Source organism: Pieris brassicae, chromosome 11 (genome assembly GCF_905147105.1).
Source record: "Pieris brassicae chromosome 11, ilPieBrab1.1, whole genome shotgun sequence".
NCBI lineage: Eukaryota > Metazoa > Arthropoda > Insecta > Lepidoptera > Pieridae > Pieris > Pieris brassicae.
The window spans coordinates 6,839,393-6,863,751 of record NC_059675.1 but is presented as its reverse complement, the minus strand read 5'-3'; the positions used below and the strand labels follow the sequence as shown (position 1 = coordinate 6,863,751).

At 33.3% G+C, this 24,359-nt stretch overlaps 2 protein-coding genes across 3 annotated transcripts in view; one reads left to right on the top strand and one right to left on the bottom strand.

Moving 5' to 3' along the window:
• LOC123716046 (agrin-like) overlaps window positions 1-15,782 on the bottom strand; it is a 110,283-nt gene extending 94,501 nt beyond the window's left edge. For both annotated transcript variants that reach the window (XM_045671541.1, XM_045671542.1), the window contains exon 1: window positions 15,138-15,782. In XM_045671541.1, the coding sequence (XP_045527497.1) occupies window positions 15,138-15,690 (553 nt within the window). In that variant the 5' untranslated portion in view covers window positions 15,691-15,782. The remainder of the gene's footprint in view (window positions 1-15,137) is intronic.
• Window positions 4,967-14,159, top strand: LOC123716047 (4-coumarate--CoA ligase 1-like). Its single transcript, XM_045671543.1, has 10 exons — window positions 4,967-5,181; window positions 5,637-5,844; window positions 7,619-7,840; window positions 8,110-8,215; window positions 8,309-8,465; window positions 8,648-8,793; window positions 9,054-9,183; window positions 9,763-9,984; window positions 11,918-12,088; window positions 12,781-14,159. Exons 1-10 carry the CDS (start codon window positions 5,053-5,055, stop codon window positions 12,919-12,921), a joined length of 1,632 nt encoding a protein of 543 aa, XP_045527499.1. The 5' UTR covers window positions 4,967-5,052; the 3' UTR covers window positions 12,922-14,159.
• Window positions 15,783-24,359: the final 8,577 nt, after the last annotated feature.

Genomic DNA, 24,359 nt, shown 5'->3' with positions numbered 1-24,359 from the left:
AAATTTAAAAAGCTCAACCCGCGGGACGAATAAGTATTTCACAAAACTCCACTGCCTCATGTTCAGCTCGGGTTCAATTTAAATTCAGAACAAATTTTATTTCTTTAACACATTTTGTCATTTACATTTTAGAACAGAAAACTCGTAACTAGTTGCCCCTAGTTCAAGTTTTATATCAATCAAAGAAGTTTGAACTCTTTTGTAAGTTTCATTGGATGCAATTGAGAAAGTTAAGTAACTTCCAGTGCGGTAGTATTGCAAGCTTTCTTCAAGTACAGAGACTTGAATGTCTGTCGCATCTTTTATGACCCACTGTTCATTGACTAAGTAATTTGAGGCGTTAGGAATTTCGTTTCATAATATTTTGCAAAACTGTTTACCGAACGTTCTCACATGAGACGACGTTTATGAGTTTATGATTACGCTATTTACATAATCGAGGAATGCGATTGTAGTATAAAATATTTATTGCGCTTAATTTTTTTACATAATGTACTCAGGTTGCAATATAATGCTTCCTGGAAATTGATATACCTAATAAAATAATCAACACTAATCGAGTTCGACATTCCGCAAATATGCATTAAATTGCAATACATTATTATTGAAATTCAAGAGTATTTTTTTAATAGTAATACTAATGTCGGTTATTCATTAGGGAGTATTTTTTAATGGACACAATGAATACGAGCAGGTGATAACCGCCGCACCCGCAAGTCCGGAGGCTAACGGGTGTGCTGCCGACCTTTCAGGGAATGGTGCGCTCTTTTCTTGCAGTGAAATATGTCTTTTGAATACATCCTTGATGCCACTTTATAATTACAGTCAAAACTTTGTAATGTGATGTAACAGACAACATTCAGGTTATATTGACCAGAATCAAAGGTCCCGGCTGTATTCTATTGTATTAGGTTCTTAAAAACAACGTCATCGGCTGTTATGAATATCGGTTTTTACGACCATATATTTGTAGTCCCTTCGACGTCGATATAACAGATTTTGACTGTATCTATAATAAGTATTTTTTAATAAGAACAGTCATATACTTTGACAAAAATGCCAGAAATAGTTTTACATAAGAATTCCCATTCTAACTATGTTCTTCGAGTACTTTTCTAAGAACGATATTTTACGACGCTGACTAATAATTGAACTCTATGACCACATTAAAGGAGGCTGGGTGCGACACTCCATGTTTGTTTCTCACGGTCACACCCACCCACTCAACTGGGAGCTTTGCATTTAAGTAAACGGGGCTTACCTGAAGACTTATTCTTATAAAGTACCGTACTAATCGGTTTAGATGATTGAAATAGCTTATAATGAGTCATTTTATTTAGTAAAATATGGGACTTTTTATCCTTAAACGATACTAAATATAACGTAACAAAAAAGTTTACATACATGTATCAAAAGGATTTTAATTGTAAATATTATTTCTTAAAATGTATTGCAATAAAATCGTATTGTTTTATTATTTCACTATAAGGTAACACAGAAAATGTTTAGAAAATGCAAAACGGCTTATTGTTTTTCGAAGTAATCTCCGTTCCTCTCTACACATCGTCGCATTCGATGGATCCACTGAGAAAAGCAGTGGGCCCATTCTTCCTTCCTTCTCTTCTATGGCATTTTCATACGCTTTCACCGCACCGATGAGGGAATCATCTTTTTTCCTTGACTTCTACCTTTCTTTACCTTAGTTTGGCGATCCTCGAAAGGAAACACCCACTGAAGTGATTGTCTTTTGGTTTCGGGTTCGTAGCAATTTCGTTCCAGCTTTCATCACCTGTGACGATATCAAATACAGCATTCGAGTCACCGCCGTTGAACTTATGTAACATTTGACGACACCAGGTATTTCTGGTCGTCGGTTAAAGTATGGGGAATCCATCTGTTACAAAGCTTCCTGACGTCTAAATGTTCGTGTAATATTTTTTGAACTGACTCATACCAATTCCTAGACTTGCCCGTATCTGCTGCTAGGTCACTCTCTTATCTTCCTCTGTCATGCGTCGCACTGACTGATGCACACAGCACTGATGTTATCTTCAGTAGTCGCTGGTAAAGGACGTCCCTCACCCGGATTATCATTGAGATTGCTATGTCCACGCTTAAACTCGTTGAACCAATTCTAAACAGCAGCACGGTATGGGGCTTCATTAAGAAATGCTTATCGCAGCCTATCATAGCTCTGTTGTTGGGTAAGCCCACAACGAAAAGCAAAATAAATCAGTGAGGAAAAATTTTCTCTCGTTAATTTTATTTTCACGTGTAACAAGAGTTTTAGAATTGCCGCCAATTCACAAAAACAAATGACAAATGAATGCAATAAACTACATTAGGTTACCAAAGTGTTCTAAAATTGAACTTCAAAAAAAGTTTTCATTAGCAATGTTTCTAACTGGCCAGTTCTAAAGATTTTCAGTGTTACCCACGTATAATAATAATACGAAGATTTCCCAATGCGAGTTAGAGTTGTTGACTCATGTATCCTAGTCTGCATCAGAATTCTGAGAATAAGACTTCTGCTACTCAGTTATATAACTGACAAATAATCACATACAATTATGTAGTCACACCGGGGTGTTTTAACGCTAAATATGGCTTATTGTAAACCAAACAAAGTAATGAAGGTTCGAATAGTAGTTATTATTCACTTGACACTCAATAGCTCTTTGCCAAATCTTTACCGAAACAAGTATGAGAAGTAGTCAAATCTGTAACTGTAGTTTGTCATCTGGTATTTATATTTTGACCTGTCTTTAAGAGTCCAACTTAGCAAATTGTAACAAATAAAAATATAGTTGAAAGAGACACTAAAAAATCTTTTAAAAGAAAATCTTGAAGTTTAATGTAAAAAACAGTTCAAACCAAGTCTATATATAGGTCAATTGTAAAATAACATCTAGTACAAGAAATATACCCACAAAAATAAAGAAGTAACTTACAAAATAATATTATGTTTATTATTAAATGCAATGCTTAGTTTTGGCTTAAATTCAAGTTTGTGGCATAAACGTCTGGAATTATTATATTCATGTTTGGATAAGACTACCTTATTGCTTGCTATTTATGATGATTTGATATTTTAAAGGAGTACCGAGAGTTTCTTAGGACGGCTTTTTCTCTCGGCCTTCATCCTTTGTCTTCTTTGCCAATGAGTAGGGATGTCTACCGATACAAATTTAATGACGTGGAATAAGTGATACGTGTATCTTATATTCCATAATAAACATATTTTTCTTAGAAGGTAAATAGGTCACCAGTCTTCTCGTTATTTACTAAATGTTATATGAATACTTTGATTTGATTTGATAAGGCACCTGGGAGATGAATTGTTGAATCTCAGTAGGTAACTGTTAACTAAATCAAAGGCACAAATAAAGCTAATTGTGTATTTCTTTCGAATTATGAAGTCCACCATAGGTCTGTAATATCACACAATATTATAATATTATATACGCTGTCTTAATCAATTTTTTTGAGTGAAACGGTGACCAACAGGGATATCATTACTCGTATTATAAACGACTTAAAGTATAAAAGATTTAATAGCCGCGATTAGAATAACAATATTATGATTGCGTTTTCATAACAGCAATAATATTTATGAACAGCAAATTGTGGCTCTTGGAATTAGTTCGAATGTGAAATACACACAGAGGGGGTTTACAACTCTATATAAATGTTATTGTTGAGAAAAGTCATGAGAAAACCCACAAGACTTAGACTAAAGTTAAATCTAATTTAAGCGAAAGAAAAATAATCTATAAGAGCGCTACTCAAATTTGAAATGTGAGATAAAGATAGAAGATATGTTAAATTCTAAATTTGCATTTGGAGCATATCGTAAGTAATATTATTCACAAGATAAAACTTAAAAGGTTAACAAGTATAAGGAGCGGTGTGAATTTTACATACAATTAATATGGTTTATTATGGAAATAGAGCAAAATTATCGCAGTTGAATCGTATATTCAACATTGCGCTAAAATAATTTTTTTTTATAATCACTTTAATCTTGTATGATCTGATCTTAGCAGAATAACCCTACATTGCGTGGGTGAGCCAGTCCTACACAGGCGTACTAACAAATTACGTTTACCTTACGAGCTCACCTAGATGCTGATATAACACGAACCCACTGTTGACAAAGCAAAGGACTGACGTACCGCCAAATTGGTTATTTTCCAAGCATAATGTTCATCCCGACCCCTAAACCTAACGTATATTATAATAAATAATATTATCTTGAGACATATTAGTAGATCATTTTTTTAAATATTTTATTAATGAGACCTATTGTCGATAGAATTGTTATTTGTATCAATCATAAACAAACATGGAAGATGATAAAAGAAATAATACTGTACTCTGCACTAAGGAAATATGCCACGTTTTTTGAATACGAAATTTAAAATTGACAGCTTAAGATGGAAACCAGAAACAGGAAACCAGGAAACGGATAGAACCGGTGGAAACAGATAGTCTGCTCCAGATGCTTCCTTATTTACGACGACGCTCAGACATGATTGAAGAGAGATATCATTTCGCAAGTATAGATAATTTATACTTTAAAAATATAGTTATGTAATGAATATCTATCACCTACACATATTTATATATAGAAATCCCCATTTAAATAAGGTTTGAAGTTCATGCAAGATCAAAGCAAAACAAATAAATAATATCTACCAGGTACAAAATCGTTTTAAATGTAATATAATAACGCTTTATTATATTACATTTAAAACGATTTTTAATTCGCGACAGCCATTGCAATCCCGTATACTATGTTGTGTTTTGAACGCTCCGATGCGAAGATTACGACACACCAGAGTTTATATTACATATTGATAGATATCGTTATTAAAACTTTCAGAGCACCAGCGATGCCCTTGACAAAGCTTACATAATATTATTATCTATTCTGTTCCGGATTAATCAGTAGAACGTCATAGCTTGTAGAGTACATTAAAAAACGGTATATTAATAAATATCGCTTAGATAACAGTTTCGTTTTGCGTCCGCAAGAGGAAGTGTTCTAAAATGATTTTTAGTGATGAATTTAAAGATGGGGTGTTTTACGGAAAACAAGATTTTAATATACCATACCATATGAATTTTGGTGCATTTATCGTAGAAAACATTTTAAATTATAGAGAAAAAATTGTTCTGGTGAGTTATTCCTGTATTGTACAACGTATTTTACATAATAAGCAATTGTTTTTTATTATTAAAATAAATTTAATAAATCAATCACGTAGAAAATATTAAAGTTAGCATTCAATTTATAATTAAATATATTTAAAAAAATTGAAGTTGTTGTGATAATATGTTGTAAATTTAAATCCGATATGGGTAACCCTGTGAAGGCCACATTAATAACAACACAAAAATTAAAATAATCTTTCAAAACAAAATATTCTACTCAATTTCTTAAGAATATCAAAAACTGTGACGTATGTTATCAGGGTATGAATGTTAAAGTAAACAATGTTTTTATCATATGCAGAACATTGTTTTAACTAATAACTACAACGCGATTTATGTATGCTAATATTACTCCTTTCGTGTTCTACTTTTTTGTACACTACTGATTATGAACTTGACTTTGAGCGTATCTTTTATAGATTAATGGAGTGACAGGGGAGGAAATAACATACAGAGAGTTTGCACAAAGAGTAGTGAACACTGCTGACTCTCTAACTCATTTGGGAGTGGATGTTGGAGATGTTGTCGGTGTTTTTAGTGAAAACCGAATAGAGTTTATACTTACAGCATGTGCTGTGTTTTGCGTTGGCGCAACTGTTACTTTTTTTAATACTTCCTATGGCGAAAGTAAGTATTTAGTATATCTTTAAAACCATTAGCGCTATAAACCTGGGCCTTGGTATCAAATATTTGTGTCTGTTTTGTTCTTTGTTTTCTTTCTTAATAGGCATGTAGGTGATCCATCACTGGCTGGCACTTCCTCTGGTTTTGTAGCCTTTCCATCACTGGAAGTTAGCCGTCAGTCTCGTGAAGCATTCCACTACCCGTCCAGCCATAATTTTTCTTCTTCTACCAACAAACACCCCGGATTATACCCGTCATGATTGATTGAAGGTGGTGAATTAGTATCGGTGATTCAGCAAGTTTTGTTCAAGGCACACAACTTTCCATTGTTTGATATTCTGCATAAATCTTCTCGACAACTGGATCAAGATACCTTCTGAATCTAGCTGCTGACATACGAAGTCGACTTTTTTGAGTCTCAGGTTTGTCCTGATAAATATCTTCACGATTTTATCTATCACAATAATAAAATCGATCAGTTCGCAGCTCAGCTCCGGATTTTTTTTCTCTTCTCTGACATTGAAATCTCGCAAATGAGGTACTTAATTAAATTTTCACTATAAATATTTGTAACCCATACTCGTATTTGACGATGTGTCTAAAGTGATGTTAGAAGTGAAATAAAAAGGGATGGTTTGAATGAATTCTTTTCCTTATGGTACATATCCAATACGTTTGGCAAGACTCCAAAAAGCCCATTGCACTATTGTAAAACTGGAAAAAGCTTGTGACCAAAAGTGAACTAGTCAATACTGCGTATGTGAGCAATAATTTGATTTGTGTGTTGGCATTTCTGTACAACGGCCTTTCATAATACACCTTTAAAAGTGGAACATACGTTTAAAAAATGTAGATTTATTTATTTTATCTCGTAGAATTATATTTTTTATTTAATGTTTTCGTATCGGCACTTGCTTATATGTTAAAGGAAAACATCTTGATAAAACCGGCATGATATCGACCCAAAAATTGATGGTGTGTACAAGGCACATTACCTTTACGGCTATTAACGGAATCTGAGGCCTGAGGCTGTTCTGTTTTAATAGATGGAACATTTTCATCATCTATCACTTTCATGCTCTAACCCAGGTTTCATATTTTAAAATAATGGAAGTATATGCAAGTATGATATAATAAGGAAGACTTAGAACTTAATAAAAATGATAAGTTGTTGGCGTTAATATACGCAAATATAATTTTTCACTGCTATCTTTATTACTTTTAAGAAATTATGTATTTCTCTGTATAACATACATAAACAACAATATTATCTTTTTAAATTTGTTTTCATTTTCTTTTTAATAATTTTTATTATTACTTTGTAGGTTATAAATATTGTAAATACAAATTATACGTACATATGTAGCATGATAAAACAATCATACTTCAAAGTTTGTGCATATAGTACAAACTATGTTGTTATCTAGTAAATATTAAGAGCCGCGACATAAAATTAAAGCAGTGTTGCCAGTTCTAGCACAAAATTCAACAAAATCCAAACAATGCTTAAAAATGTATAATTACGGGATCAACTTTAAGTTATTATGGACCGTAGAAAATGGTCGGTTAGTTTTGGATATAAATTAATAAATATAACTAAAAAGATGTTTAATGACATTTAAAAAATACCAGTCAAATCAAATAAAAATGAATAATTATTCGGGTTTCGAAATATCAGTCTAAATCTCTGCTCAGTGGCGAGGTACAAATATTAAATTTTAATATAAAGAACTCTGATATAATATAGTAAGTTGTTAAAGAAATTTATTTTTTTCAGGCGAGCTAAGTCACGCGATTAACATATCTAAGCCAAAATATATTTTTCTCTCGGGAACTGCATGCGACAGTCACTATGAAAATCTGCAGAAGCATAAAATGATAAGAAAATACATTTTGTACGACGACAGAGGGTCATCGAGGTCACAAAATGTAGTGTACTTCAAGGATTTAGTAAAGTGCAAGGTGGATTTAAATTTATACAAACCTGTACATCTTGGAGGTTGGTTCATAAATATAAAATAACCAATATTTATCTACCTTTAGAGGATATATCATGGACGGCTGTGATCGTTACAAGAAAGCTTATATTGTTCATTTATTGTTGTTCATCCTTGATGTTTTAGACCAAAATAATTTAGCTAAAGAAGCCCACTAAATTTTTTACTATATGAAGTCGTTGCAAAGGCTTATTATTCACATTTCGTTACCTTATACGTAGCTCATAGTAAATATAAGTAGCTACTTACGAGGCTTACTTTTATATTTCAGGAAGAATTCTAACGAGTATGATATTATATTCATCTGGGACAACTGGACCAGCGAAAGGCGCAAAGATTACTAATCTTAATTTAATCACCTCAGCACATCAACCACCGTACGTTTTAACGTTTACTTCAATACATACATTTATTCTAAATAGAAAAAAAATTAAAATGTTTAATGTTCGTTTTTTGAACCACTTTAATAGCCCAAGTAAGCGAGACCTCATTGCACTATCTATATCTCCCTGGTGTACATGTATGGGTATAGCTACCCTGCTTAACGCAATTATCCATGGCAAGACCACTGTCTTTCTCACGAGATTTAACGAAAAGCAGTTTCTACAAACAATTGAAACATTCAAGGTGAGTAATAAATTATTTTTTGCACCAATTGTATACTCAGTGTTAGGGCATCAGATTCTAAGTTTAGTTTAGTCTAGTAGTAAGAGTTTTATACAGTTTCATATAAAATCCGCTTCTATTTCTGATATTAATACGATATGTAGATGTTCCATGTAGCTATGTACTAATCTCAATGTTTTCAGATAGGATTCATTCTAGTACCACCACCCCTTCTAGTAATGTTGTGTAAATCGGAACTGGCTAAAACCTTTGATCTTAGCTCGATAGAAGTTCTCAGCAGTGGAGGCGCAACTACGAACTTGGAAGTGATAAATCAAATAAAAACGAGGTACATACATGCATTTTACAATACATATACATTATACGAAACTTTACGCTACTAGCCTAGTGACAAACTACAAGTAGTGTCAAAGACAAAATTATAGGACAGATCCCTTTCCTCTTACTCAAAGTTGCGCAGAGTTACAATTGTTTAAAAATTTACAATAACCCCTTCATTTATATCTCTTGCTTTTTTAAATCTAATATTTATAGTTTGTAAGAATTCTGTTAGCAATTGATATAAAATCTTTCTAATGTTTTTTACAGATTTCCACAGATAAAATGTGTTTTACAAGGATATGGTATGACTGAAGCTACAGGTGCAGTCACTTATGACACAGAAGAAAATCCAAGGGAAGGAAGCGTGGGAAAAGTTGTTCCGGGAATTATTCAAAAGGTAACAAATTTTCTTAACAAAGAACAAAAAAGTGTGGTTTTTAACTAATCAATCAGTTACGATAGAATATTACGTTATAAATGTAATAATTGTCGCGTTCCTAAACAAGACTGCTATGGTTACATTTATATACACCACAGCGGCTTACTAATGTAACACATTATGATTGTATTATGTTAATGTAAATAAATATTATATTGTCACACAGTACATTCTTTATTAAATGACTAGATAGGCAAGTAATGGAAAAATCAAGGAATAATTTAATAAGTGTGTTAATATATTTTAAAAATATTTTGTAAAATAATACACACTTAAAGAATCAATGCACTTCTTAAATTAAAATATTTAATATACCTAAAATATTTTTTGTTAAGTTATATTAATATTATTTTGAATTTCTTAAAACAATAACCATAATATAAGACAGCACCTATAATATTAGTATTTAAAAAGTATATTTATACACATTTATTTTAATGTTTTGTACTTAGACAGTATATATAAAGTTTTAATGATATAAACGACAAAGATGAAAACAATTCCAGCATTGGCATTTTCTTAACGTACTCATTTCAGATAGTTGATCCTGATACTGGTAAGGTGTTGGGGTATAGAGAGCCAGGTGAAATATGCATCAAAGGCCCAGTTGTGTTCGAAGGTTACATAAGAAATAACTCTAGTAGCAACTTATACCCAGATGGGTTTTATAGAACAGGCGATATCGGTTATTATGACGAAGAAGGTTATTTTTACATTATTGACAGAATTAAGGAATTGATAAAATATAACGCTTGGCAGGTAAGATAATCTTTATCGTACGATAAGAACTTCATGGTGGTTGATAGTAGCTAATGATTATAATGATAAAGTTTTTTTTATTATTGTATATACATATACATTGTCATGTCACTGTACGATCGAAGATCTCTAGCCGGTGTTGTGTTGTAGTACAAATTCTAAAATACACAAGCGTCTTTCATAACATTTACATTGTCGTGCCTTATTCATTCCCAAGGTTCAAAATTGGCAACAGAATTTTCCAAAATGCGTCTGTAAAAACCACCTAGGAGTTCAGGTACCTCCCATTTGAATTGTTCGCGAATATAACATAATAAACACTACTTATCCAGAGCTTGATGCGTGGGTAACACATGTTTAGAACGGGCCAGTTAGAAACATTGCTAATGTTTTTTTTTTAATTTCAATTTTAGAACTCTTTGGTAATCTAATGTAATTGGCGGCAAATCTAAAACTCTTGTTACACGTGAAAATAAACCTAACGCGAGAAAATTCTACGGTCAATGATTTGTTATGACTTTTGTTGTGGGCTTACTCAACAACAAAGCTGTGATAGGCTGTGATTAGCATTTCTTAATGAAGCCCCATCTGGTGCCACTATTTACAATTGGTTTAACAAGTTTAAGCGTGGACGTAGGATGGATGATCCGCGTGAGGGACGTCCTTTAACAGCGACTACTGAAGATATATCAGTGCTGTGCGACGCATGATAGAGGAAGATAGTGACCTATCAGCAAATACGGGCAAGCTTAGTCATTGATACGACTCAATGTTTTGTACCAGGTGGATTCCGCATACTTTAACCGACGACCAGAAAGACCTTTGCTGGTGAATATTTGACTATGACAGTTGTCGAGATAATGAGTCATCCGCCATACAGTCCTGACCTAAAATTCGAGGTATTCGCTTTACGAGCCCTAATGATGTGGTGGCATCGTTCGAAAATGCCATAGTCTTCTATGGCATATTTTCTCAGTGGTTCCATCGAATGTGACGATATGGAGGAGGAAACGAAGATGTCTTCGATAAACAATAAAAGTATTGGCAACTTCCTACATGAAGCCGTTTTTCATTTTCTAAGCATTTTCAGTGTTACCTAGGTAAATTCGGTAGTGGGCTGATCAATTTAAAAAAAGCTTTGTTGAGCACCTATGTGTTACCTAATCCGCATTGTTACGCAAAAAGCAAATTATTAATTATATATAAAAATATCAAAATAATATGATCAATATGAATATATGAATGAAATGAAAATCAACAATACGATTAAATTCAACCATAAACAGATTTATTACTAACGTTAACTGTGAAACAATTTTTAGACAAAAGTGATCTAGGTAGATCTAGAGATATGATACATATACGGCTCGAGGGGCCAAAAAAGATGCGTGGGCCTGGGTGTATCGGTATGCGGTATATATTTAGTGCGCACGCGACAACGGTTAAATTTTAACTCTCTTGCTCCATTACGCCGGGACACCACCTACCATATCCGGTTCGTGAGTCAAAGTCAAATCGACAATTGTCATCCTTCTTTGATTGACACCGATTTATTGCGAACAGGTGTCAAAACAGTTTATTTCGAACACAGTCAATTGATCAGTTATATGTTGTATTTCACAAGTTTCAATAAGCAACTAACTTGATAAAGACAATATTCTTAATTCAATTTTTGCAAAGCCTTATATCATGTTAGGTTGGTTTATCCCGGAGAGTACTAAAGTCAACAGTAGCGTAGTAGTAGTGAAGTTAGCACTGATTGAAGTTGTGTTTTGACACAAATTTCACAACACAGAAACACAGATAAATTAATACTTGAATTGATTAGTGTCCTGAAATTAAGAGAATCACCCAACTTCTTAGTGAAAACGACAAAAACATATTCACACAAGACTCTGGAGGCGTAACCCTATTGGAGTATAATCTTTTTCAGGTATCCCCTTCGGAGCTGGAAGCACTTTTGTTAAAACACGATGATATAAAAGATGCGGCGGTTATTGGGGCACCAGACTCTTCAGCTGGTGAGCTTCCCACTGCGTTTATTGTGAAGAAAGAAAATTCACTCATCACAGATACGGAAATACTGGAGTTTGTTGATAACAAGGTATATTTTAAATTATGGTCCAATTTTAACGTTTTCGATAACGATACGACGATCGTTAACGATATTCCCTGTGATTATTCATTAGAGTGTAATAAGGAGATATAGTGGATAGTAGTTGCCTGGAATAGAGCGATCGAATGTGATAAGGCCGCCAATTACCCTCTTTTAATTTAAACGAACCTTTTATTTCTGCAACGAAGTGTTGATATAGAAATAGTGATAGATAAGGAGATAAGTGATTTTGTTTTTGACTTTTATGAATTCCCACGTCCTCCACGTGTACACATCATTTCCTTGACTATTTTTAGACAATATTATTAGATAAAATTAAGCAATAACTATGGTTTCTCAACATCTAGTTTGTTTAAGCACCGTATATTATATATTTTATTTTATGACACGTTTTATTTCAATCTCATGTGCACTTAAAGCAAAGCATTGTTATCTATTTTTTAAGTTTTTCCATGAATAGTCTTTGGCCCTAGAATGGTTCTTTGTTTACAATTTGAGTTGTGACTCTTTTAATTTATTATTCGCTTATGATCTTATTTTCCTTCTGAAAACTCCATTCTACAACTCTCTTACTGCACACGACACACTCTGCTTTAAGTCGAAGCTTTTTTAAGCATTGCTACTAAAATATTTTTAATTTATTCTTTTAATTGTATCATCATTATAATCTCCCTTTATAGGTAGCATCATGGAAGAAGTTACGTGGTGGCGTTATCTTCGTAGATTCAATCCCTAAGAATCCAAGCGGTAAAATATTAAGGAGACAGTTAAAACAACTACTAGTGGATAAAAGAAAAGGAAAATCTCAGAGCAAGCTTTGATCAATAATGAAAAAGAAATGACACTGTAGAACGTGAAGGTGCATCTATGTTATGGAAGTTTTATTTTGAACAAAATAAATGTAAATACTACTTAAATGCAGTCTAAAAAAAATATCAAAGACAATGTTTCTTTAAAAAAAAGGGGCGGTACTCTAGGTTTCAGATTTCTGTACCTGTTTCGTGATAACTTATTTTTCTTAATAAGCAAATAGTTGGGCATTCTATGACTAACACCCGCCATCAAGATTTAGGTCTCAGGCATATCGATTCCTGAAGATTTTTTTCTTCACCGTACGAGCGGTTACTAATTGCGGACAGAAAAAAAACTTTATTGGTGCAAATTCATTACTTAAATTATGTTTCAAATTATTAAAGTAATTTAATTAATGAATAGATTTATTCGATTTATTTATTTACTAATTAACTCAAGATAGGGGCAGAACATCATCAGTACAAAATTAAGGTCTATACCGTCTTTGTGTATACAATTGTTTATTTCGGAAGTCCTTTAAAAATTTAAGCCCCATTGTAACTCTCGTTGTGCATTTATCCATTAATGAATAGTGCAGTGATTTATATGTAATATTAAATATCGAAACAGTTAACCATTATTTTTCCTTAAATTAATGCCTCTCGACCAGAATTTTCTTAAAATAAAACTAGTAATTAAATACAACAGAAAACTTTCCTTTTATACCTACGCAATTAAATTCCTATAAGCTCGAAGCTTGGAGACAGATTGAATATCATAATGACAGCATTTAAACCACCGCGTAATGTGTATCAACAACTTGTTAAAGCCAGTTAAAGGGACTAATTAGTTTTTATCTAGAATATTTAACACGAAGCCACTATTATAAGCTATAAATTGCAATCTAGTTTATGTCGTTGACTTTCAAAGGGCTATTTCTAAAATTGACGCATAGTATTTTATTCTGTCATAACAAAATGAAAAAGTCTTGCACTTAAATAGCAAAGATCTGGGAACTAGCTGTGTAGAAATAAATAATAGCCTATCATTTTCAAGGTTAGATCGGTTTTTTTGTTAAGCGTTCTCGTATATAGAATTATCTGGAATCGCTTTACAACCTTACAGGGACACCGTGATTTAATATTATGCACAAAACGACACATCTACAGCCGGTATTTCATCCACGGCCTCACGGTTGACTAATAGACAAAATTTTCTATTAGGATAGAATATAAAAGTTGGTCTAAAGAGGGTTTATTAACATTTAATTAACTCCATATAATGGGTAGGTTTAAAACACTGGAGCGCCGGTGCAGATAGATCAAACAGAGCGTACAAACGAAATCTTTTATGTTTAATCAATCCATACTCGAAACCGAGATTGGCCTCGATCAAAAAGTCTAGTCATTCGTACAAATATTTAAGTATCACATGTAACATTCAATATCTGTGTTTTAACGTATACTCGATATAAGGAATTTATAACGTGTATAGTCAGGTTATAAAAGTTTTCTTATTTGATTTTGTATCCTATTTTTGAATATTGCAAAATAACGTTGCTAAGTTTTACACGAAAAATTATAAACATTACTTAAAATTACTGTAGTTACGACCAAATAGGTATTATTACGTAAAGACACAATGGGCGGTATAATGATGGGATCGTTAGTGGTGGAGTAAATTGCACGTTGTATAGGGCCAATATCCACCCACTAAGCCAGTATACAATGACGAGTTGATTTGATACTGTTTAGCTTTGCTTGTCAAAACCAATACCGAATGTATTTAATCTGCTTAAAGCTAATTAACTTTAATTCAAGTACTTTACATCAAGAAAAAAATATACCTTTTTATGTAATAGAAATATATATATATAATATTTTAATTATATATGCTATGAGAACCTAGCCGTGTAACAATATCCTTGATCCTCATTGGTTCAGACTTAATGTACTATTGAGCGCATTCGTTGTAAACATAACAATGAAATACAAAAGTTCAATGTCAACTATATTATTCAAGTTGTTTTACTGTAAATTGCTATTTAGTATAATTATACACTTGCACTATTTTATCGATAACACCTATATATCGAGTTTTATAACATTATCCATTATACTACAGAAATAAGCGTAGGTTGTAGTTACAGCGCACGTTGTAAATTACGCATAAAGCATTTATAACGTGAATACACCTACTAAAGATACACAAAGTGACATGACACTTAACACAAAGCAATATTTACCTTTCAATGCGGCATTTACTCTGTCCAAATCATATAAAGACAGTGGAAGAGGCTCGTATAAGAGCCGCAGTCGCGGGGTCCGACGACCGTAGCTCTCGTAAAATCCATCGCTCAAAAATATTCCTGAAGAATGCCTATACAACTTATACGCGCACTTATTCGTCCGAAGCCAGTCAACGAACACAATCGCACCATTCAAAGTTCGTTCGTCTCCAACAAAAACGTGACTTTTCAGGTCGTGAACATCTCCTTTCATTATCAATCTGATATACAATTTGTAGGATATGTTTACTCTCACATGGGGCTTGCTACCCCGTTTAATCTTCCTGACGCTCAGGACGCGCGCTGTGAAAATGTATTTAGATTCAGACACCGCCGAGGACAGAATCTCGTAGTCATTAGTTAGCGTCTCATTTAAAACACATTTGGAGATGTTTTTCTGTTTTCTACCGTGAATGAGACTACGTTTATTCCCGAGACCCTTGACAGTAATGTGACTGTAAATAATACTGTAATTGTACCACAATAATAACATTAACATGAGAACATTCATTTTTGTGTCCCTGTTGAGCCTGTAGCTGTCAGATTGTATTCTAATAAAAATCCATTTTAATGGTGTATAAGTTATCGAGACGGCTCGTAAGCTCACGGTGCGATCACGAAGTTGCGCAAGCTTGGCGCCACCGAGACGGGTGCGCGAGCGCAGGCCTCCGCGTGTACTGGAAGCCTCGCAATTCTATGCAACCTTCAATATCGTAAACAAACGTGAGACTACGTTAGAACGCATGAGAGAGCGACATTGAATACCATTACAAGATTAACACATAAAGTGTATAGTCGATTCATGCTTGTTTCATTTAATATCGTACATTTCTCTTCTGAAAAATATTGCTATCTACAGAGCAGCTTCATGGGTCAACGGAGGCACAATAGCCGGAGGATAGGAGATAATACAGAGCGCACAATATGGGCCAAGTTAACAGTTATTGCCGAACGAGTCGCCGCCTTACTGCGCCCTGAATATTCATGCAGTTGAGTCGGGCCCGCGCCGTATCGCCCGGGATAACTACTTTTACCGCACTACACGCTATTCATACAGCGCCATCGTATTGGCTTAGACAAAATGCAGAACAAACTTTAACATTTACATGTTTATTTAACTGCATGGTTAAACAAGTTAAAATTTTAAAATATGTAAAAGCTGATGTTATTATAACTTACTATTTCATTTCCAGGTATTGTCAGTTATAAATTAATATTATAATATATAGGGTTTTCTATATCTATATCAAGGTATAAGGCCATTGCAGCTCTTACACAAGGAATTTGGAAAGTGGCACGTGCGTGGGCGGGCAAGTCGAGGCGGTCGCTCTCTTGACGAATCTTCAACGTCGCACTTTAATATTTTACGGCATTCAAAGTATTCTTAATTTATTCTTATAATCGATTTAGATTGATCTTCAATTAACAATAACTAATGTTTAACGTGCTTTAAATAATTATAGTTGGTATTTAAAATTATTAAAACTACCTATGAGCCTTGCAGTTACAACATTGACATCGTGTGAGGTGTAATTCCATAATGATAAATGAACGCGCCCATTATTTTCTCTATCTTCTGATCGAAGTTTTCGATATAAAACAACTTTACAATATCCATATATCAATGTGTGCTTTATGCGATGCCTGTAGACACAAAAAAGCTATTGAAACGATGCGCTGAGTTGCATCGCGTGATATTTAAAATATTTCTTTAAACGTAATGAGTATGATTATATCTTCTTCGCATGTGGCCCTTTAGTGTATGAATGTTCTCACGGATCGTGCAGAGCGTCGTCGATATGCATCGCAATACTGGCAATACCTTAACCCACAGAGAACTGAACATAGACAACAAAGACCGATGGATCGTAACAGTAGACTGGACTACTCAAAGACAGATTTATTGACAATATTGTTCCCGTAGTTTATTAAGCTCTGTCCAGGTAGAGTTATCCTCCCATACTGAAGATACAATTTATAGTTGCGTTAAGTAACAATGAACAAAACATTGTAAACTATGCCCTGCCGTTAATAAATTACGCGTGAGCTGCTAATTAAAATAGCAATGATTAATCCTTTATACAATTTATATAAATGACGGCTAAAGGAAGTGTTTAAACTAGCTGCTATAAGAACGTGCATAAAACGTCTTCTTTACTATTCATAAAAGAGAATACATTCACAAGGGGCTGCGAGTTGCAGTGTTGTTTATGAGCGCTCTATATTATGAAATGCATATTCCGTAAGTCAGAAAGCATTTGTAATCCCCGCACAAAAGCCTTGCATGCGGCTGATACTGGTGAGTAGTCCCGCAGGATGAGGTTCGATACTCATCTCGCCGCATTATTCGTGGATTAAATTGGATCGTTTCAGATTTTTAGATCAAAATGTGAGCTCAATTCACAAAATGTGAATCAAAATGTGATCAAAACGCACAGCATTTTGACCTCGTGAAAGCTTTTTTCGATTAGTTTTCATTTTAACTTTGATTTTAATTTAGGGATGTTTTTAAAAGTGTATTTTAATATGTTATTTATTTAGGCAGTGTTTTTTCAAGCCTTAAACCTTTTAAGGGTTGGGCAAAATATAAAAAAAATCTCACAAAAATCACATTTTTTTATTGATGTTGTTAAGTTGGTTGAGGCTGCGGCAAAATAGAATTATAAAATACCATAATAATAATATTGAAGCTTTTTTTGATCATTAACCTGGGCGTAAACTATGTTGCTTAAAACTACGTTATCTAATATATAAAACTACATGAAAATCGGCTTAATACTAAAACAGAGGTTATTTTACCTAGCTGTATGAAAATGGTAAATTATTTTGGTACTTTGAATTCCTAGTGCTTAAAATCTACAGAAGTGGCCCCTCGACCTTTTTTAACTACAGCTTTATGTTAATATTAGATGTAACATAACTACACACTGTCATAATTTAAAGTAATAATAATAATAATTATAAGTTCACTTTATTTTCGTTAACTTTACTTGGATTATTATTTAATATTATATTTGTATTAGGGATTTATTTATTAATGGACTCTAAAGTCAAACAGATGCACTGCGCACGGGTACACAGTTGTCGGCTGAACACAAACCCATCAAACGCACTCCATTAACTTAACGAACAGTTGTCGAGATGTCGATCAAACCACATCTCAATGCCCTTGTACTGAGCATTATGGATACAGCACCCACACATTATTGTAATTTCCACGAACCTCATTCTATTGAGCACATATTATTTCGTCTTTGTGACTGAAGTAAGATTTTATCGGTACCTTAATAGCTTTAATCAACATACATTTATTGTTTTAAATACGAAACTTTTCATTAGATACTTTTATACAATATTGAATTCAGAGTTTGAGATATTTTTTTTAAATACATTAAGAATCTCTTTTACATCATTTACTCTCTGATTCATTGAAAATGCTCTGTCTAATTGGACTCTTTTAACTAAAGTACTATCTAGTGTCTTTCTGTCAAATTGTGTTTACGCTGTGATGACAAAAGACAGATGAGTAATTTAGTGAAAACGGTAACATCAAACTATGTGTGCTAAGATTTTATTTCATTAAAATTGGATATATACCTGTTATATAATCAAAATTTTATAATAAAAAACATAAACGAAACACGACAGCGAATCATATTTTATAACATATTTAAAAACTTTGACATTAATTCCAGGGCAAGATTAGACAAAAACTGTTCTTAACAAGGTTCTTTTAAAAAAGTAAGTTCTTACCTTTAACAGCTGCATTGATCCTGTCTAAATGATAAAGTGTCAGTGGTATGGGGTCAGTCAATAGCTCCAGACGCGGCGCAGGTCCTCTTTCGTTTTCCTTAAACACCCCAGCACTTAAAAAGATTGCAGATAGCCGCGGCCTTGGTCCAGCCGCGCAATTCTCCCTTGCGTGAGGCCGCTCCACGAACAATGTAGAGCCGCTCAAACTACCCGATCCATCTTTCTTTAGAAATATCGTAAAATCTCTATCGTCCCCCTTTAAAATACGCCGCAAATATATTGTGTATAGATTAGATCTCTTCTTACGACTGTCGCGTTCCGATCTGTATTTTCTCACACTTAAAACTTTGCCTGTAAAAATAAACTTCGAATGGCCTATCGCTTCCATCAACGACCATTCGTCCTCGATAAGGCTTTCATTGAAATTGCACGGCGGCAATATGGCCCTGTGCCTCCGATGTACATTGTGCCTTTTTCTTACTTTACCGCGAATCCTGATTTCGCCTCCTACGATGATCGCGAGGGTGATAAAATAAACAATAACCATTGAAGGCCTCATGTCGGAGAGTCGCCGGTTAGACACTCTTATGCGGTCAATACAAATGTATCTGTCACATTATGCAAGTTATTTATGTCCCCAGATTCACATAAACTGCCGACGACAGTTTATTAAATGAGCAAAACGTTGACATCTCACTAACAGAAACTGATTGAATTGAATTTATAATTTATTGTTGCGTTTTACGCAATTCATGCATGCATTTTATTAAAAACTTAACAAATATAATTAAACCATGTTGATAGAAAAAATCGTTTTTAACCACTCATCATAGAAGTTTGTTAGTAAACAAACAAGTTGGTATGTATCTATGACATGAACGCGTGCGCGCGCGCTGCTCGCCGTAGCTAACTAAAGCCTGTCACGCCTTCTCTCCCATGTGAAATAAGGGAGCACACCGCATATTTAGTCATATTAACACGTCCATTACATCAATCACTTAAAATTATTACTTATTAGGTTGTTGACTGGGCTGTTTAACTCCTTTCGATGGAAATTTAGCGCCAAGTTGTAACTTCTTAAGCGTATCTAAACAGTGTTATCGGGGACTAATTATTAAAATTTTAGACGCAAATATATATATATATATATATATATGTATGTATTTGAATTCAACTAGCAAGGCAAGGAATACTTTAAATATTTATGTCCCCACGTAATTTCCGCTACTATATTTTTTGTGTTTATACTTACCTATAATATAATATATAATATAAGTGTATAATGTAAAGCATTACAATGATAACCATAGAAAGCTAAGTGCAATAAAGTCTAAGTTCCCAACAATTATTACTTAAACACAAAATATTGGCGAATAAATCTTCCGTCTCGACATATTCGTCGATAAAAATGTGCATACAAAATAGTGTCGTCAGTATTGTGTTTGTGTTCTTGAGAACTTGTAGTTTTTACGATAAAGTAATCTTTATTACTATTTATTAGATGTCAAAACGGAATGCACCAGTTTTGTACAAGAGGAGATAAGTGCGTGGAGCGTCGTATAGATCTTGTGAAAGCTCGATGCGTGAGACGCGTGGGTGAACCAGCCTAGCCGTGGCGCCCGCGCCGCGATCTGCGCTCATTTTAATGCGTGGCACAAGACGGAAGAGAGAACGACGTAATATCCAAAGTTATTGCAATCCACACTACCTATATTTACCAAATTCAAACTACCAAAGACTATATAGAATATATATGTGTTTTATATAGATTTAATATATCGTATTTATCGTTCATCTATAATTTGTATCATTCATGGAATAATGACCTTTTTTATTTGACAAAGTGTATACATTTTATACTTTAATATTTAAACTTTAAAAAACTTTAATTAACTTTAATTTTAATTAAATTTAAACTTAAACCACTCGCAAAATCGTATCGTACAAATCTTTTAACGTGTAATTACATAGGCTGATACAGAAACAGTTGGTCGGGAATATTCTCAATTATAACGCTAATGGCAGAACCTTGTTATCAACATTTTGAATGTTGATAAGCATATTAGTATTTTGTATGAAATTCGGATTTGGTAATAATGCCTTCTACATACCTTCGATTAGTTTTCGCTGTTCTATTTCAGTTCGAATGCTTCATACTGCCTAATGTATTTAAATAATATTAGTAATTGAATCAATAAATTAGGCTAACTTCAATAGAAATTTAAAACTTAGCAGAAATATATATTATATATAGCACTTCATGGGTACAAAGGAATCAACGTTACTTTTTAAAAATAAACGGCTTTGTATAGTCAACCAAAAACACCATAAATCATATCAAGACAAACATAGTTTTAAGCAAAAGGTTAAATGATATGCACACCCACACTACATTTCGTTGTAAGAATGATTGCGAGTATTTCCCTTGAAACAATTTGCAGCTTTTGTTCGAAGTGTATTCTGCACATAATTAATGCCAACCATTTAAATAATGAATACTTACATGAGCTTTCTACATACGGAAAAATGCTAATACTAGAGCTAAGTAGCGGTAAATCCTCATTTAATGGCCTCGATTTATGCTGCTGATTATAGGTCCGAATAATAGATTAATCAATATGTACTCAAAATTATAATTTCAGTAGCAAAGGTATACTGACCGATGATAAGTTATAATCATACTTTAAAACCAAGCAAGGCAAGGCTTAATCGAATTTCTATCGGCATGTATGTAATAATAACAAACAGCTATTTAATGGTATTTGCACCGCTAACGAAGTGATCATCAACACAACATCTGGTATTCGTAAACTCTAAATTCCAATCGGCGCTTTCTAAATAATATGATCACTTTAACCAATTTACTAAAATCTGATTTCCCATAAATTATTATCTACACTATGCATATTTCCAAATATACTATTCCTTAATAATAATGTTGTAACAAAATAATGTCATACATTCTTGCAATTATTCACGACTGTTTCACCCCAACCTAATCCCGATTTAGTGAACGATCACTGCGATATTAAATCACTCTGTCAAACTACAACAAGCCGCTCATTAAGCCCGCCCGCTTAAACGCCGATACAGCCCCATCGTGGCCCACTAACTCAATTAATACATCACGGCCAACAAAGTAAAAGTGAACACTTTTAAACTTTTTAGTGCTACTTATTTCACAATCAAGTTTATACTTCTCATATTATCTTGCGAAATTCAAAATATAGATCAGGAAATGCAAATTAATGACAGTTGTTTGACACCCTTAAATATACAGGAAAATTGTAAATAAAATTTTTTCGCTGTGAATATAAAACACAGCCTATGTAAAAGCAATTATAGAGAAGACAATTGCTAGAGTTTTATGTCAAATAAAAGCTAGAGTACCTTTGTAAGCCGCTTTCAATTCGTGTGCCGAGATCTCCACTTGTATACTTGTGCGGAGGTGAAACACAGGTAAAATGCTTTTACGATACACACTTTACGTTTGATGTTAACAGCATTCAGATCGGTATACTTTTTTTCTTATATTTATTGTTTCAGAATTAATGCTTAAAAAAACATAAAGCTTTCAGTGTCGCAAAGAATCATGCCATTTATAAATATGGTTGTTAATCTGAAGTTAATGTTTTTTAATAGCGAACGTTTTAATAGCGTAGGTTGAAAATTTAATATATATTAAATTTGCGAAAAAGAAGCATACAAGATCTGTTAGAGCTGCAAATGGCTCATCATTAGTGTTGAAAATCACGGCTCAGCAGAGCAGAAGCTCTTCAGTGCACAAAGGTGGACCGGACGAGTTCGCCTGATTCGTCTGAAATACTCGCAGCTTCACAAAGAGCCCTACATTCGATGGACTCTCGTTTTTGTTGCACTCGCTTTTTGTACTGTTTTAAAATTCCAATTCAGATTCTTTCAAACATGTAGTTTGTTTAAAGTAGAATCGAACAGAATGTTATTTATTTATAATGAGTTGAGCATATCAAAACAGTTAATCTTTTAGAATGTAATATAATTTTGACGTTAAAATTAGAACAATTCAAATTTATTCATAAGTTCTAAAACACGTGAATGCATAAAATTATACGAGAAAAAAATTGACATTACAAATTTTACACACATTCACAAAAATATATTATATACCCACAGAAATAGTAAAAATTACCATCTATGAATACGTAAATGCCGTAAAGATTGCATGAAAAAACGGTACTTTCATCGCGTAAATTTATTTTACCAACAAAGGAAATCAAATGTGACGTACATTCCATCTGACTTACTAATATCATGAATATAAATTGAAACATCATGGATATTTATGCGGGTTGCCCGAGGATATTGCTCAGGCCTGAGCGTTGAGGAGCAGAGAGGGCCAGGTGTTCAGGGTTCCCGCCGGCAATAAATTCCAGTTATCAATATTTACGCCCATTACCGCATCATCTCACGAAATCTACCTATTTGAATCTGTCATTATTGTTCACATAATTATAGGATACGTCACTATATATATAAGTTTGTTCATCACATTATAAGCTTTATCAAAATAGGCTCTTTATTACATTAAATGCAGTGTTGATAGCCGTATCGAATGCAATTAAAATAATCTCGCGCAAATGACAAAGTGCCAGCTTAATACGAGTTAAGAGATTTAATCGTTACATAATATTCACGAGTAAAATTAATTAATTTGTTAGTAGTTTATGCAATTAAAAGCATGGAATCTTTCATGAGACTTAATTGTAGGTTCAGTAAATTAATTGTGATTTTTAAAGATAAATATAATTTTTAAATCAATATTATTTTACTGAATAAGTAATTTTTAAATTATTTTTTTGATAACTAAAGAAGAGAGTGCATAATAAAATTGAACCACGAATAACATACAGTAATAAAATACATCATTCCAACCGTTTAAAAGATTAAATAAGAGCAATTACATGCATCATTTGGTTAGCAACATCACAAATCTCGTTCCCAGCGCGGCGCCGATCTGATAGCTTGAGAACACTGATAGCACCCCGGGCGGGAATGCATGGAGATAATACCCCTAATGTGGTAATCAATCACCCCAAACAAATAAACTATTGTTTCAAAATGTGCATGGTTTATTCAATTTGCGTAATAGTATTCTCGTTCTTATAATAAAAACAGTAAACTTAACGTGACATGTCTCCAGTAATAGTTTTTCGCAATAGATGTTTATCTTTTAAATTTTGATTTTCTTTACGTTTTTTGGCGTTTAAAGTCCACGACCGACTAGCTGTGGCTAAAGAACACTCTTTGAAAGCCTGTTCATGTCAATTGTAATAGAAAAAGTTGTGTATTGTTTGTGTTTGTTTTTTTTTACATTTTCGTGTAAATTAAAGTAAGCAATTTACCACTTAACATTTCGTATAAACAAATGAAAGCATCAACTAAGTCAAG